The sequence below is a fragment of the Pan paniscus genome, chromosome 11, assembly GCF_029289425.2.
Source record: "Pan paniscus chromosome 11, NHGRI_mPanPan1-v2.0_pri, whole genome shotgun sequence".
In the NCBI taxonomy this organism is placed as follows: Eukaryota; Metazoa; Chordata; class Mammalia; order Primates; family Hominidae; genus Pan; species Pan paniscus.
In genome coordinates, this window is record NC_073260.2 from 84,827,121 (window position 1) to 84,844,730 (window position 17,610).

General features: G+C 38.3%; 1 protein-coding gene across 8 annotated transcripts in view; it reads right to left on the reverse strand.

The window, feature by feature from the left end:
- Positions 1–17,610, reverse strand: part of AGTPBP1 (ATP/GTP binding carboxypeptidase 1) — a 195,882-nt gene that overhangs the window by 146,090 nt on the left and 32,182 nt on the right. For all 8 annotated transcript variants that reach the window (XM_034967480.3, XM_034967478.3, XM_034967479.2 and 5 more), the window contains one exon: positions 754–878. In XM_034967480.3, coding sequence (XP_034823371.2) covers positions 754–878 — 125 coding nt within the window. The remainder of the gene's footprint in view (positions 1–753; positions 879–17,610) is intronic.

Genomic DNA, 17,610 nt, shown 5'->3' on the forward strand with positions numbered 1-17,610 from the left:
GATATTCGTTACCTCTACTTCAGAGATGGTACAGCTATTATACATCTTAGAAATTCAATAACTTCCCTAAGGTACCCAACCACTAAATAGTAGAGCCTGAATTTCAAAGTGAGGACCCCATAATAACCAATATTCTATGCTACTTGATATCTTTTTGCCAAAAATCTATATCAAGTAGCACTGGAATTAGGTACTATTTGTAAATGGGAGGGTGGTAATCATATGTAAGTAAAATTGTAATCATTATTAGAAACCATGCTTTGAAGATCAATTTCCTCCAAAGTTATTCAGTTTTCCACTCAAGTAAATTTGAGAAAGTTTGGTTTTTTTTTTGTTTTGTTTTTGTTTTTTTTTAATGAGACGGAGTCTTGCTGTCGCCCAGGCTGGAGTGCAGTGGCACGATCTCAGCTCACTGCAACCTCCACCTCTTGGGTTCCAGTGATTCTCCTGCCTCAGCCTCCCGAGTAGCTGGGATTATAGGTGCATGCCACCACACCCGGCTAATTTTTGTATTTTTTAGTAGAGACGGGGTTTCACCATATTGGCCAGGCTGGTCTCAAAACTACTGACTTCATGGATCTGCCCACCTCGGCCTCCCAAAGTGCTGGGATTACAGGTGTGAGCCACCACACCCGGCCTGAAAGTTCAATTTTTGTGGAAAATAGTCCATTATTAGAAGTTTGAACATTTTTAGCATCCACTTTTAAAGAATTAAAAAAGCATTTCAAAAACAAAGAAGAGATCAATGTTTACCTTGACTCTGAGCCAGATGAAGAATTTTTGATGTAACATATCGGGCAGTGTCTGATTCTGAAGGCTCAGCATTGATCTTCTCCAGTTGAGCCAGGAGTCCTACGATCCTAGAATTATTGGTAAGGCTAAAAAGAACGTAGAATGTTAGGGCACATTCTAAATCAATGGTGTAAATTCAATACTATAACGATCAGTGTTTAAAAAACAATTCTACTCTTTTAAAAACAGTAAGCATTTACACGTCGCACTTCCTTACTCTGTTCTATAGCTTAATATTGTTAAAATTCTACTGACTTGAGTGAGAAACACATTCTATTTCAGAAAACCACAAATCACAGATATCCCTTCAACCCTGTTCAGTAATCTTACATCACACCTGGAAAGTTCACCTTTCCACTCTCAAAGACTTTTTACACTTACTCTGCTCTCCTCAAAACTCTGATAATCCTTCTTCCCATCTGACTCCATTCTCAGTTAGTGCCCTGCTTCATAACTGGTATAAATCTAGCAAGAATACACTCACTTTCCTGTCACCAGATCCTTAAGCCTACCTATCCTCCACCTATGTTCTTTCCTCCCTGTTCCTATTTATCATACAAATATTTGTACATAGGCCAGGCACAGAGGCTCACACCTGTAAACCCAGCACTTTGGGAGGCCAAGACTGGTGGATCACTTGAGGTCAGTTTGAGACCAGCCTGGCCAACATGGTGAAACCCATCTTTACTAAAAATACAAAAAAATTAGCCGGGCATGTGGCGCATGCCTGCAATCCCAGCTACTTGGGAGGCTGAGACAGGAGAATTGCTTGAATCCAGGAGGCAGAGGTTGCAGTGAGCTGAGATCATGCCATTGCACTCCAGCCTGGGCGACAGAGCAAGACTTCATCTCAACAACAACAAAAAAAATTGTACATACGGTACTGATCTAGGTGTTGCCAATATAGTGTAAACAAAACAAGCAAAAACTCCTGCCCTGCATAGAGTGTACATTCTTATGGTGAGAAACAAGTCAAATAGGTAAATATGCACATTTTATATTTCAGGTGATGGGAAGTACTATGGAGAAAAAGCACATTGGGGGAATAAAAAGTGCAGGAGGAGAGAGACAGTTTTAGACAGCATGGTCAGAGAAGACCACTGAGAAGGTACCATTTAAGAACAGGCCTGAAAGAAGTAAGTAAATAAGCAAGCCGTGCAGATACTGGCAAAAAGAGCTGTCCAGAAAAACGGAGGCACAAGCTCCTAGATCCCTGCGCAGGAGCAAAACTGCCATGTTCTATGAACAATGAGGTGGCCAGTGTGGCTGGAGGAGACAGTGAGGAACAAGGTCAGAGTTGGGGGTAGGCATGGGAGAGAACAGAGAAAAATAGCAGATTGCTTAGAGGCTTGTAGGCCATTTTAAGGACTTTGGCTTTTACAATGAGTGAGATGGGAAATTTTTGAGCAGAAGAGTTACATGTTCTCACTTTTAACGGGCTCTATTTGGCTGGTACATTGAGATTCAAAGAACAATCCACTCGTACACTTGCTCCCAGCCCCTTTCATTCTCAAAGTACTTGCTTTCTCTTTCAATTATACTTTCTCTGATCCCTCATCTATCTTTCCCCTTCAATTAATCAGACTTGTAGGCACACAAGTATGATCTAGGAGCTCCTACCAGCTGTTTCTCTGATATTCCTCCAAAGAGAAATATGTACTGCTCTCTCCATTTCCCCACAGACTGTTCACTTTTCAAACCACCAGGTTGCCTTCTGAACTCTGAGATCTCCCAAAAGCCTCCTGTGGTCACTTCTAACCCCAACATATTCACATCTCTGCACCATACAAACCAGTTATCTCCTCTTTTCTTAACACACTTTCTTCTTTGGGATTCAATGACTCTATACTCGCCTGATTTTCCTCCTCTTGCCCCTTCTTTGAGATCCCCTCTGACACACTTCTAAGACACTGACATCTCCCCCAACAGCTCTGTCCCAGCCCACTTCTCTTCACTCACTACACTTTTGCCTTGAGTGATCCCATCTAATCCCACAGCTGTAATTATTATCTGTATGCAGCTTGGCTCCTATGTTCAATAGCAGCCTCAACCTCTGATAGCTTCACCAACCTAACCAGCCCAATATAAAACTTCTGTTCCTCCTCTCAACCTAGTCCTCTTCCAATCTTAACCTTTACAAATTCACATGAATTCAGTTGAAGGTTCAACATAAATATCTAGACTCCCTTTTCCACACTGCAACCCAATACAAGTTCTATCTCAAAACATCTCAAATCCATTCACTTCTCTCCATATCTACTATATGACTACCCACATCCAAGCAATCATCATCTCTCACAGCTTAGTGACTAGGCTGCTTCCCTTCTTGGTGCCCAATAATCCATTTCCACACAGTAATTTTTTTTAACTTTTATTTTGAAGTAATTATAGATTCACAGGAAGTTGCAAAAATAGTAGACTGGTGCTTTGTAAGCTTCACTCAGTTTCCCCAATGGTTACATTTCACATAACTATAGGACAATATCAAAACCAGGAAAACCGACACAGTTGCTACTTTCCTGTGAGAGCCTCATGGTCGGCCTGTACTGGCCCTTGGGTGCTCAGGGGCCCCTTGTTTTATCTGGTTCTTAAATGTTTGTTACCACAGAAAATAAAACTGAGCTTTAAAAAAAAAATGCTAAGGGTACCTAAGACCCTTTCAGCAAATGTGCAAGGCCAAAGACAATTTTCATAAAAATACTAACACATTATTTACCACTGACACTGTGTGGACATTTGCACCGATGGTCCAAAGGCAATGATGGGTACAGAGTTGGCATTGCAGCAAAATGAAGGCAGTGACACCAAACTGTTCTAATAGTCAGTGCATTTTTCACCACCATGAATTTGTAGTTTAAAGAGAATGTCAGCTTTACCCATGAGTGTACATCATCTTAATATTCTGTGTGCATAAAATCATTTCTGCTGCACATTGAAATATGATGGTTATCTTGGGAGAAAATACATGCAACTGTCTGAATGACAAGCTAAACTAGCCACTTTTTTCCAAAGAACATCATTTTTACTTCAAGAAAACGATGGACAATGATTATTCAGACTGGGATATTTTGCCAGACATTTTCTTTCCTTTTCTTTTTTCTTTTTTTTTTTCAGACAGAGTCTCGCGCTGTTGCCCAGGCTGGAGTACAGTGGCGCAATCTCGGCTCACTGAAACCTCCATGTCCCAGGTTCAAGCGATTCTCCTGCCTCAGCCTCCCCAGTAGCTGGGATTACAGGCATGAGCCATTACACCCAGCTAATTTTTATATTTTTAGTAGAGACGGGGTTTCACCACGTTGGTCAGGCTGGTCTCGAACTTGTGATCTCCAGTGATCTGCCTGTCTTGGCCTTCCAAAGTGCTGGGATTACAGGCGTAAGCCACCACACCTAGCCTTTGCCAGACATTCTCTTTTCATGGAGATAAGCAAAGTGAGCCTGTCACTTCAAAGGAAACAACTAATAGATTTGTTGCCGATGATAAAATTTGAGCTTTCAAGCAAAAATTGGAATTTTGGAAAACACTGATCTACCATAATGACCTTGACAGTGTCTCAATATTTAAAGAATTTTCTCATAAAATCAATGGTGATATTAACAAATATAATTTCTTAATATTGTGTAAAAAATGTGTCAACCCGGTCGGGCGCAGTGGCTCATGCCTGTAATTCCAGCACTTTGGGAGGCTGAGGTGGGCAGATCGCTTGAGGTCGAGAGCTCGAGACCAGCCTGGTCAACACGGTGAAACCCCATCTCTACTAAAAATACCAAAATTAGCCAGGCGTAGTGGCGCACATCTGTAATCCCAGCTACTTGGGAGGCTGAGGCAGGAGAATTGCTTGAACCCGGGAGGTGGAGGCTGCAGTGAGCCAAGTTGTGCCACTGGACTCCAAACTGGGTGACAGAGCAAGACTCCGTCTCAAAAAAAAAAAAAAGTATCAATCCACATTTATAAGATTTGCATAATTAAATCAGTACTTTCCAAATGACCAATGCATGGTGTTACAAAATCAGATGTGGATAAAAGAACTATTTTAAGTGTAAGATAGACCAACGGATTTTAATGTAACAGAGTACAAAAGTTCACTAATATGGTTTCAGATTCCACATTGTAACTAACCTATACGACACTACCACTTATCAAGCTTTAGTGTAATATCAAGGAATATCTATTTCAATTTGAATCTCAAATAATATGGTTTTATTTCCAAAGCACATTTTCATTTAAAACTGTTTGTTCTACATTTTAACTATGACTTTTGCTTTGATCACATTTTTACTGTTTTTCTCCAAATAGTGAACACATGATTTTATTTTCCTCCACCATAAATCAAAGGGCAACAATCTAAAAAGGCTACTAAAGTACTCCTTCCTTTACTCTATATTTCTGTGTGAACCCAGATATGTCTTCTTTGTACCCTTCAACAATACAACACACACAAAAAAAGTATGTGTATATATATTTAACACATAACATGTAAACTCAGAAGCAGATAAGAGAATCTCTTTTCTATTAAGCCAGACATTAATAAGATCTGCAAAAATGTAATAAAATATGCCACTCTTCCTACCAAACCTATTTTGTTTAGGAAACCATAGTTATTTTTAATGCAAAAACATTATATGTTATGCAGTGGGTTTATTATTTTTTAAATGAATTGATAAATATTTGTAATATGATAAATTATGGGTCTTAATTTGTTATATGATAAATATCAACAGATAAAATAATCCGCATGAACAAAAGTTTTTTGGAGTATCATTAACTTATAATAGAAAAAGGTTCTAAAGCCAAAAAGTTTGAGAACTGCTCTTTTAGGCTTATCTTGTACATTCAGTGATCTTGATCTGGTTCTTTTTGGTGAGAAATGATATATAAGTCACCACAATCTGTGTACTAGAGAGCAAACACATCTTTTTAAAAATTTCTGTAACCCAGATTTGAGAGAAATTTGCATTCACAGAAACCAACATTCTAAAATTTAATAACTGACCATTTTGTTTTTCGTTATTTTTCTTTTAAAAGGTCATCTGTTTTTTTTTTTTGGCAATTAATAAAACATCTATTCAAAAAATTCAACATGCAATTCACAAACATACAAAACACAGTGAATGGAACACAGGTCCTAAAATTAAGAGCTTGCTTTGCCAGTAACCCTGACTAGTTAAAATTAATTACGCCAATTAAAATAAATTTACCACTACAAAAGAAAACTTTCATCTTAGTGATTCCTTTGTGAGAATCATCCTTTTCCAAATGCCAGATGGATAGATGGGTAAATTTTTTAAAGGCAAATAAATGGAAATAAACAGTTAAATCAATCTATTTTTATTTTTATCTACAGAAGGAAAATGGAACAAAATTATATTCTAAGCCACTTCCCAACTCAGCTCTAAAATTTGTTAAGACTGCTGGTTGACACTAATGTTGAGAGTCAGAGGGTGAACACCAGAGGGCAGCTCTACCATTTGACTACATTTTGGCTTTGGAAAATCTGAGGGCGGTGGGATGCAAATGAAAGAAAAAAAGCTATATATGAGCAATTTGAGATACTACACTGCAAAGCAGAGGAATGTTAAATAAAGACACTTAGAGGAAGAAATGTATCTTCCCCACCTAACCCTTTTTTTTTTTTTTTTTTTTTTTTTGAGAAGCAGTCTTGCTCTGTCGCCCAGGCTGGAGTGCAGTGGCGCGATCTTGGCTCACTGCAAGCTCCGCCTCCTGGGTTCACGCCATTCTCCTGCCTCAGCCTCCCGAGTAGCTGGGACTACAGGCGCCTGCAACCACGCCCAGCTCATTTTTTTGTATTTTTATTAAAGATGGAGTTTCACTGTGTTAGCCAGGATGGTCTCGATCTCCTGACCTCGTGATCTGCCCGCCTCGGCCTCCCAAAGTGCTGGGATTACACACCTAATCCTATTTTTAGATGCATCAAAATAAGGCTGAGACCAACTTTGGGAGGTTCCATTTGTAATTGTCAGTGTTATATATGTAACAGTGAGAAAATTATGGAATTGAAAAAACGATCAATGTGAAACACATCAAATCAAGTTAACTTCAAATGCATATTTTTTTTAATAATTTCATTTATTTATTTATTTTTAAGAGACAGGGTCTCACTATATGCTGCCCAGGATGATCAAACTTCTGGGCTCAAGCGATCCTCCCACGTGAGTCTCCCAAAAAGTTGAAACCATAGGCACATGCCACCACATCCAGCCCAAATAAATATTTTAAGGGCATTATCACTCAAATATTTGTTTCATTGTATTGGTCTCATGCTGCTTTTGATTCTTTGAGCTTATATTCAATCTTGGAGCTATTTTCCTAAAAATATAAATTTTCTTGAATATGGCAAAAGTCCCAATGATATGCAGATACTGTCTTTGCAACAAATAATTTCCTAAGTAAGGGCAAGGGATATAAAACCTATATTCACATTATAAATAAATTACACTACCTTTTTCACCTTAAAATATAAATCAAATGCAGGCAATAAAGACTTCCTCATAAATACGGTAAAAAAAATAATAAGCAGCAAAAAAAAACCATAAAAACATACAAAAGTTTTAGGATTACACAGGATGCATGGTAGTAAAACAATTTCAAACAATATGGCTTTATTTTCAAAATGCACCTTATCTTTCAGAAATTTCTGCTCAATTATAACTTTTATTCTGGCTTTAATCACATTTTTACTGTTTCTCTCCAAATACTAAACACGTAACTGTTTTCTTCTAATTTATGTGGAATGGATTTTTTTTACCATAACACAAATTAAAACTGAACACATTTTAAAGTACTCAATCATTAAATCACTTAAAATAATAAATCCATTACATAACATTTTTATAAATGGTATCTGTATTTTACCAAAAAAGTAAAGATTTAGAGAGAAGAGCGGCAGTGTTTTACATTACTACAAAACTCTTTTAATGTCTGGCTCAGTAGAAGACAGAGTCTCATACCTACTTCTGTATTCAACCTGTTACAGTATCACACATCATGAGGCCTCTGGAAAACAGCACTTTATACTCATGAGAAAATGAGCGTGAATAAAGCAAATCATCTCTCAGTACTACTATGAAAATGGTTGTGACCGCATTCCTCTAAGGTCCACAGCTAACACCTTGAGAACTTCTGGGCTAGGTTATACTGCCAAAACGAACAACTCCACAATCCCCTTGGCTTATTCAACACAACGAAAGTGTAATTCCTGCTCACATTACGTGTACAGTGCAAGTCAGCAGGAGACTCAACTCATTCAACCATCTAGGCTGCCAGAGATATTTTCATGTTCGCAACACCAAGAGGAAAAAAAGAGAGAGATGTGGCAAATGGTGCACTAGCTCTTAAAGCTCTCACCTGGAAATGACAAATATCACTTCAGCTCATTTCACCGGCTAAAGCAAGTCACACAGCCACAGATTAACCTCAAAGAAAATACAGTACAACCCTGCCAGGTGCCGAAAAGGAGAACTAAAATATATGTGACCAGCCCTTGTCACTACCACACTAGGCATAGCCATGTATCCAAGTCCTGGCAAGTGAGATGTAGGCAGATGAGATGTGAGCCACTTCGCAAGTTTTGCTTTTAAGAATAAGATGTGCATCCTTTCTGCATTCCCACTGGCTATGACATAGTGAGAACAAGAGAAAATGCCTTGGACCCAGAGATAGAAGTCACATATTCAGGAAAAGCAGAGCCATTCTGCCACCCTTGAACAACAACCTCTAGGTTAATAAAATAGAAATAAGCTTGAATATTTAGCCATTGTATTCTGAGGTATCTATTACATCAGCTTAGCCTATGTCTAAACTAATACATTGCTATATATATTAAACACACTATACTTTTTTTTTTCTTTTTTGAGACAGGGTCTTGTTCTGTCGCCCAGGCTGGAGTGCAGTGGCGCAATCTCGGCTCACTGCAACCTCCACCTCTCAGGTTCAAGGGATTCTCGTGCCTCAGCCTCCAGAGTAGCTGGGATTACAGGCATGTGCCACCATGCCAGGCTAAGTTTTGTATTAGAGACGGTGTTTCACTATGTTGGCCAGGCTGGTCTTGAACTCCTGGCCTCAAGTGATCCACTCACCTTGGCCTCCCAAAGTGCTGGGATTACAGACATGAGCCACCACACCTGGCCTTTTTTTTTATTTTTATTTTTTAATTTTTTTTTTGAGATGGAGTCTTGCTCTGTCACCCACGCTGGAGGACAGTGGTGTAATCTTGGCTCACTGCAACCTCTGCTTCCCTGGTTCAAGCGATTCTCCTGCCTCAGCCTCCCGAGTAGCTAGGATTACAGGCACCCACCACCATGCCCAGCTAATTTTTGTATTTCTAGTAGAGACAGGGTTTCACCATGTTAGCCAGGCTGGTCTTAAACTCCTGACCTCAGGTAATCCACCCGCCTCAGTCTCCCAAAGTGCTGGGATTACAGGCATGAGCCACTGCACCCGGCCAACTTTTTATCTTAACCAAAGTAGATGTTTATAAAGAATTAAATCAATTACTACATTGTAGGAGTGATCAAACAGTCCACATGAGGAACACCATGAACAGAAGACAATGTAAAATACCGTAACAGAGAACAAAAACAGACTCTGACAGATTGCTTTATAAACAGGGAAAACAACCCTCTCCAAGCCCCCATCACCACTATTCCACTCTCTACTTCTATGAGATCAACTTAGATGTACTACCTTTTACCTGTCTTTACCAATAGGTCAATTAGGAAAGGAAAAAATGTGAATTCCTTTTTGGGAACTGTTTCACCTGTTTCCAAAGGTTAGTGTCTGCTTTCATTACCATAGTCAAGATATTCTCAAATGTCTGTTTTTATTTCCTCTTTGACTCAGGTTGTTCAAGAGAGTTTTAAATTGAAGGTGAACAGTCTTTGTTGTTAGAAGCAGCCTGATTCTTTTTGCCCCATATAATGTTATCTTTTTACCTAGCTACCCAAAAGACTATCTTTAAGATCCAAAACTTTTCTAGAACATGTTCTGCTATCTAGCGTATATCCTACTCTGCTCAGTTTTCTCTGACACAGCCTGTGTGTTTTAAGTCATCATTCTTCCTTCTCCCTCCATGCACTCAACCAAAAGTTTTCTTGATACGTTTCTAAAAACATACTTTTTAAATAATACATTCTATTCCACTGTTTCCATTCCTTCCTTGGAAATTACAGTTACAAGTATATTGGATTTCTTTTGCCAGTCTTACACATCTAACCTTTTATCTCCAATCTCTTTAATCATTTGTTTACATCCATTAAATTGTGATCACTTTCTCCATTACTATTCTTCGTGTGTTTTACTGTGCTTTTATAGTATCTACTTTCAAACTGCTGCTAATTTAATTGTCCTTTCTGTGATATTTTCTCTTCTGCTTTAAGTATTGCCAGTTCACATTTCATCTCTTCCTGCTGACTCACAATATCATCTCTCAATTTATCTGTTTCTGTTTTATGATCTTCACAGACGTAACTACATCATCAGTTTTTTTTTTTTAATTTGTAGTGAAATATTTTATAAGAATTTTCACCTGCTTCCTAAAAATGTTATTTCTGGTAACGACTCTCTGTCTCTCTTTTTTTTTTTTTTTTTAACAGTACCTTTTAATTACTCATTGAATGAGCTGAATTTTCCTCGATTGGTAACTTGTATAAGCTCCTATAAAAAGATGGGAGGTGAAGGAAGACCAGGGTAGCATTTCAAATTAATTAGGCCTCACAATTGAATGGCTCTCTCCTTTGCTGCCACAGAGACAGACTACTTTGGATACATGCTATTGGTTTACATAATTGTTGAACAGTCTGCCTGATCTGCTTCTCTGGACCAATTCCATCCATGAAATATTGTTCTCCCATCTCTACACAACCCAGTTACAGTGAGTTGTCAAACTGTTGCAAAACAATTTAGGGTCCACCCTAAACCTTCAACAAGTATATTTTTGCTGGAGCTTTCTGAGATCTGCTATTCTGAGCCCTCTGGTCCCTATGTGTACTTATCTTCACTTCCTCCCAAGTGGCTTCTGCCCAATGTCCCAGTTGCATTTGGCAGCCTTTACATGTATTGCTGAGTCTGCAGCTAATGTTTCCTAATCTTGCCAATAACTGAATTTTCAAAGAATGAGGCTGTTTAGTCCTCCTAGTTTTTTAGGATTTGAAATAATTTCCAGGAAGAGATGGGGAAGACAGAATTATTCAATGATGTTCAAACTGGAAGTTTAGATATACAATTTTTAAAGGCCTCCTGGCTCTTGTGAAGTGAATGGATTACATAAAGGAATCAAGAGTAGAGGCAGAGAAGTAAGGAGACTATTACAGTGGTCTTAGAAACAGATGATAAAAGCCTGGTCAAGGTAGCAACAATGGGCATGGAGAAATACACAGACAAGTGATTTACTTTTAGTGATAGATACAAAACACAGTATTCACTGGTAGCCTGGATGAAGAATGCTAAATGAAAAGATTGTCAAGGATGACTCCCAGATTTATGGCTTGCACTTCTGCGTGGTTAGAATGTCATTTCACTGAGTCAGAGTAACACTAGAGGATGAAAAGATTTGCAAAGGCTCAATCTGGGGGAACACATAATGTGAGAGACGACTATGAAACTTCCAGGTAGCAATACTTAATAGGCATGGAGATACAGAGGGATTGGTCTCCACTACAGATGACATCTAAATCAATAGGACTCAAATGAGATTGTCCAAGGACACTGTATAGGTTAAAAGGAGAAAAAGTTTAGGACTGAGTCCTGAGGACTATTTAGAGGTCCTACAGAGGAAAAAGTCCCATAAGTAGGTTTAGAAGCAGTGGCCAATGAAGTGGGAAGAAAAACAAGAGACAATGGTACCGCAGACACCAACTGAAATAAGTTTCAAATAGGAGGGACAACATCCAAAAGAAATGTCAACTGCTGCTTAGAAGTTAAATAAGACAGAAGCAAAAATAAAATAAATCCACTAAGTTACCACCTGAAAAATAAAGGTGGCCTTGGGCTTCTATAGCCTATCAACATGGAAAGACAGGAAATAAATGAGGTAAACCAAGTACTTGCCCTAGCTTACAGCCTTGACAGTTTCAGGTAATGTAAGAAGGCAGAACCCAGACAGCCCAACAGTCTTTAGTTGAGGAGATAAAGGTAAGAGTCCAGGGAAACCATCGTGGCTAGAATTCCAAGAAGAGATGACCAGAGGAGAGAGAGCTGCACAGAGAAAACTCCAGAGATGTGCAGAAAGCCTCCCTCAAATACACAGCTGAATATAGATCAGCTCAGGAGTGTAAGGAAACTACCCAAGACTAGGAAAAAACATCATCAGAAAGGATTCAAAGTAATGCTGCTAGGTAATCACAGGACAGGGAATTGTGTCTGATCCCACCAATCAAAATTTAAAAATCTCATGATTAGCAGAACACTGGATAGAGTACACACAGGGGTCTAACCTCAGTAGTAAGGAATAATTTAGTCAGATAGACTGAGAATAGCTCCAGTCCTATCTAACAAACATTAAAAGAAAGACTCAAAAGATTCACACTTTTTTGAAGTAACTTAACTGCATCCCAGAATAAGGCTCAAGAATATTTAAGGAATACAAAAATGTCCAGGACAGCAGAAGGTAAAAATCACCTATCAAAAGTTACCAGGCATGCACAGAAACAGGTAAGTACAATCTATAATGGGAACAATCAAAATGAACAAAGAATAGATACAAACATTATAATTAATAAACAAGGATAATAAAATAGGTGTTGTAACTATATTACGTGTGTGCAAAACTAGTCACTTAAAAAATATTAAAAAGTCCCAAATCAGACTACAATGTCTGAGATGAAATATACTTTGTATAAGACAAACAGCAAATTTTATGTGTCAGAAAAAAAAGATGAGTGAACTTGAGGACACGCAATAAAAAGTATCCAAAATAAAAGAGAGAGAAAAAAGAATTAGGAGAAAAAATTTGACAGGGCAGTGATCTGTGGACCAATTTCAAGGAAAGACATATACATTTCATTGAAGTTCCTGAAGGACAAGAGAGAGAGAAAAGAACAGAAATATGTAATAAAATTATGACCAAAATTTTTCCAATTTTGATAAGCTACATACCCAAGAAGCTCAATAAACTAAAGGCACAAGAAACATTAAAAAAAAAACAAAAAACCGACATCAAGGGACATCATAATCAAACCTTCCAAAATCAGTGATTTTTAAAAGAAAATGGGAAAAAGCAGCCAAATAACAAAAGACAGGCTATACACAGAAGAACTAAGATAAGTATGACAACAGAATTATCTTCAGAAAAAAAGCAAGCAGCCAGGAAGCCAAGAGTGGTGGCTCACACCGGTAATCCCAGCACTTTGGGAAGCTGAGGCAAGAGGGCAGCTTGAAACCAACAGTTCCAGATGAGCCTGGGCAACACAGCAAGACATATCTCTGTTCATTAAAAAAGAAAAAAAGAAGTAGAAAATGAGTGATAAGACAATGATAATATATATTATTTAAATTTCTCTAAAAGACAATTAACTAAACTAAAAGTAGTGTGCTGGGTCTATAACATAGGTAACAGTAAGCGTATGACAAACAGCACAAAGGTTAGAGAGAGGGGAAGTGGAAGGTTTTTTTGGGTTTTTTTTGAGACGGAGTCTCGCTCTGTCGCCCAGGCTGGAGTGCAGTGGCATGATCTCGGCTCACTGCAAGCTCCACCTCCCGGGTTCACGCCATTCTCCTGCCTCAGCCTCCCGAGTAGCTGGGAATACAGGTGCCCACCACCACACCCAGCTAATTTTTTGTATTTTTAGTAGAGATGGGGTTTCACCATGTTAGCCAGGATGGTCTCGATCTCCTGACCTCGTGATCCGCCCGCCTCAGCCTCCCAAAGTGCTGGGATTACAGGCGTGAGCCACCACGCCTGGACTATGGAAGGTTTTTATACTATGTAGGAAGTGATGTATCACTAAAAGATAGACTATGATAAGTATACTAGATGTATAGTATAAACCCTATAAAAATCACTAAAGCAAAATGGAGTTCTAGCTAATAAGGAGCTATGCCAACAAGAAGATGAAATGGAAACAGGAAGAAATATTCATTAATCTAAGAGAAGGAAGAAAAGGAGGAAGAAGAGAATAAAAAATGAGACATATAGAAAATAAATAGGCCAGGCACAATGGCTCACACCTGTAATCCCAGCACTTTGGGAGCCAAGGTGGGTGGATCACAAGCTCAGGAGTTCAAGACCAGCCTTGCCAAGATGGTGAAACCCCTTCTCTACTAAAAATACAAAAAACTAGCCAGGCATCGTGGCAGGCACCTGTAATCCCAGCTACTCAGGAAGCTGAGGCAGAGAATTTCTTGAACCCGGGAAGCGGAAGTTGCAGTGAGCCAAGATTGCACCACTGCACTCCAGCCTGGGCCACATGGTGGGACTCTGTCTCAAAAAAAAAAAAGAAAAGAAAAGAAAAGAAATAGTAAGATCATATTTTTAAACACATTAAATATAGAAGATCTAGGGCCAGGCGCAGTGGCTCACGCCTGTAATCCCAGCACTATGGGAGGCTGAGGCGGGCGGATCACGACATCAGGAGATCGAGACTATCCTGGCTAACACGGTAAAACCTCATCTCTACTAAAAATACAAAAAAAAAAAAAAAATTAGCCGGGCATGGTGGCAGGCGCCTGCAATCCCAGCTACTCGGGAGGCTGAGGCAGGAGAATGGCGTAAACCCGGGAGGCAGAGCTTGCAGTGAGCCAACATCGCGCCACTGCACTCCAGCCTGGACAACAGAGCGAGACTCCATCTCAAAATAAATAAATAAATAAATAAATAGGATCTAAAATCCTCAATTAAAAGACAGAGAAGGGTAGACTGTATATTTTTTTAAAAAAAGCAGACACAATACATGTTGCCTACAAGAAATGTGCTTTAAATATAAAGATAGAAATAGGCTAAAAGTAAAAGAATAGAAAAAATACATCATGCTGATACTAATCAAGTCAACTATGGAACTAAACTAAAATCAGTAAAAACCTTTAGAAACCCCTCAAATATTTGGAAAGTAAATAACAAGCTTCTAAATAACCCATGGATCAAAGAAAAATCAAAAGGGAAATCAGAAGGTATTTCTAACTGAATGAAAACACAACATATCAGAATTAGCAGGATATCACCAAAATAGTATTTAGGGGGAAATTTACAGCAATAAATGTCCACAGTAGAACGGAAATCTTTCAAACCAATGACCTTAGCTTTCAATGTAAAAAATAAGAAAAAAAGAGCACATGAAACTCAAAAGTAAGCACAAGTCAGGAAATAATAAAAATCAAAATAGAAATCAAAGAAACATGCAAAATCATAGGAAAATCAATGAAACCAAAAGCTTGTTCTTTGAGGATATCAGTAGAATTGATAAACTTCCAACCAGGCTGATCGAGAAAAAAAACAAAACACTAATTCCCAATATTAGGAATGGAAAAGTAACGTCACTATAAATGCTAGACAGTAAAAAGATAAAAGAATACTTCAACAACTTTATGCCTATAAATTGGACAACATAGAAGAAATGAACAAATGCCTTGAAAGACATTAGCTTCCTAACATTTTCACAGGAAAGTATTTGTTTCCTACTGCTGCTGTAACCAATTACCACTAACCTCACTGCTTAAAAACAACATGAACTTATTATTGTATTACAGGCTAGAGATCAGAAATCCAAAACCAGTTTCAATGGGCTAAAACCAAGGTGTAAGAAGAAATGGTTTTTGGCATGTTCTCACTCATAAGTGGCAGTTGAACAATAAGAAATCATGGATACAGGGAGGGGAACATCACACACTGAGGCCTGTTCGGGGGTGGGGGGCTAGGGGAGGGATAGCATTAGGAGAAATACCTAATGTAGGTGACGGGTTGATGGGTGTAACAAACCACCATGGCACGTGTATACTTATGTAACAAAACTGCACATTCTGTACATGTAACCCAGAACTCAAAGTATAATAAAAAATAATAATAATTTTAAAAAAAGAAGAAGAAATGGTTTTTCTAGAGGCTCTGAGGGAGAATCCATTTCCTTGCCTTTTCCAGTTTCTAGAGGTCACCTGTATTCCTTGGCTCATGGCCTCTTTTTTACATCACCCTAACCTTTTGCTTCCATCATCACATCTCCTACTACTGACTCTGATCCTCTTGCCTTCCCCTTAATAAAGACCCTTATGATTACACTGGGCCCACACAGATAATCTAGGATCATCTCTCTACATCAAGATGCTCAATTTATTTATATCTACACAGTCCCTTTTACCAAGTAATGTAACATATTCACTGGTTCCAGGGATTAAGGCATGGACATCTCCTAAGGGACCATTATTCAGCCTACCATAGACACAAATTACCAAAACTCACTCAATAAGAAATAGAAAAACCTGAATAGTGCTATCTATATCTAATAAAGAAAGTGAATTTATACTTTATTGTTTTTTGTTTGTTTGTTTTTTGAGACAGATCACTCTTTCACCGAGGCCGGAGTGCAATGGCACTGTGTCGGCTCACTGCAACCTCTGTCTCCTGGGTTCAAGCAATTCTCCTGCCTCAGCCTCTCGAGTAGCTGGGATTACAGGCATCCACCACCACGCCCGTAGTTTTTATATTTTTAGTAGAGACGGGGTTTCACCATGTTGGCCAGGCTGGTCTTGAACTCCTGACCTCAGGTGATCTGCCAGCCTCGGCCTCCCAAAGTGCTGGGATTACAGGCGTGAGCCACCATGCCCGGCCACGAATTTATACTTTAAGAACTTGTCACAAAGAAAATTCCAAGACAAGGTGCCTTAACTGATGAATATTACCAAACATACAAAGAAATAATACCAATTATATACAAACTCTTCCAAAAAACTGAAAAGGAGGAAATACTTCCTGATTCCAAAATTCTATGTGGCTAGTACCTAATACCAAAACCAGATAAAAATATTACAATATGCTTCATGAACATAGATGCAGAAGTTCTAAACAACCCTTTAGCAAATCAAATCCAACAATATATGAAAAGGATAATAACAGTATATCATGACCAAGTAAGATCAATCACAGGAATGCAAAGTTGGTTTAATATTTGAACATCATTCAATATAATTCACCTATTAATAAACTAAAAGAGAAAAACTTTGCAACCATCTCAACAGACAGAAAAAGTATTTCACAAAATCAGACATTCATACTGGATAAAAAATTCTCAGCATACTAGAATATAAGAGAATTTTTTCAACCTGATAAAAAGCATTTAAGAAACCCACAGTTAACAAAATGTTTAAAGGTAAAAGAATGCTTTTCTCCTACAACCAGAAAACAAGATAAGGATATCCACTGTCACCATTTTTTTAGTGATACCTACTAAATGAGTTCATCCTCCAATGTCATTCAGCTGCTCAATAAAGGTTATCCAGGGTAAGGACTTTGTCTCTTGGATGTGATGGAAAAATTTAAAGCAAGGTAAAGACATCTCAGATATCAGCAAGAACGTGTAATAATGGACAACAGATTCTATACTGTTGTATAGAAGAGGAGGAGGAAGAGATGAATGAGAGAAAACAAAAGTTAACAGATTAGAGCTCTGGGTGAGGTAGAACTCTTAGAGAACAGATATTTGAGCAAGTGAGCTAGAAAGATAACAGATTATAGTTGGAGAATGAAAAGAATAAATTAGTATTTTGAAATTAGAGTTTTCCTAATGATAAGATTTAGGGCATGACCATAATGGTAAAGAGTGAAGTGTAGAGAAAATTTCTGCTTCTTATATTTTACTAGACGTGCTTCTTTGATTTAA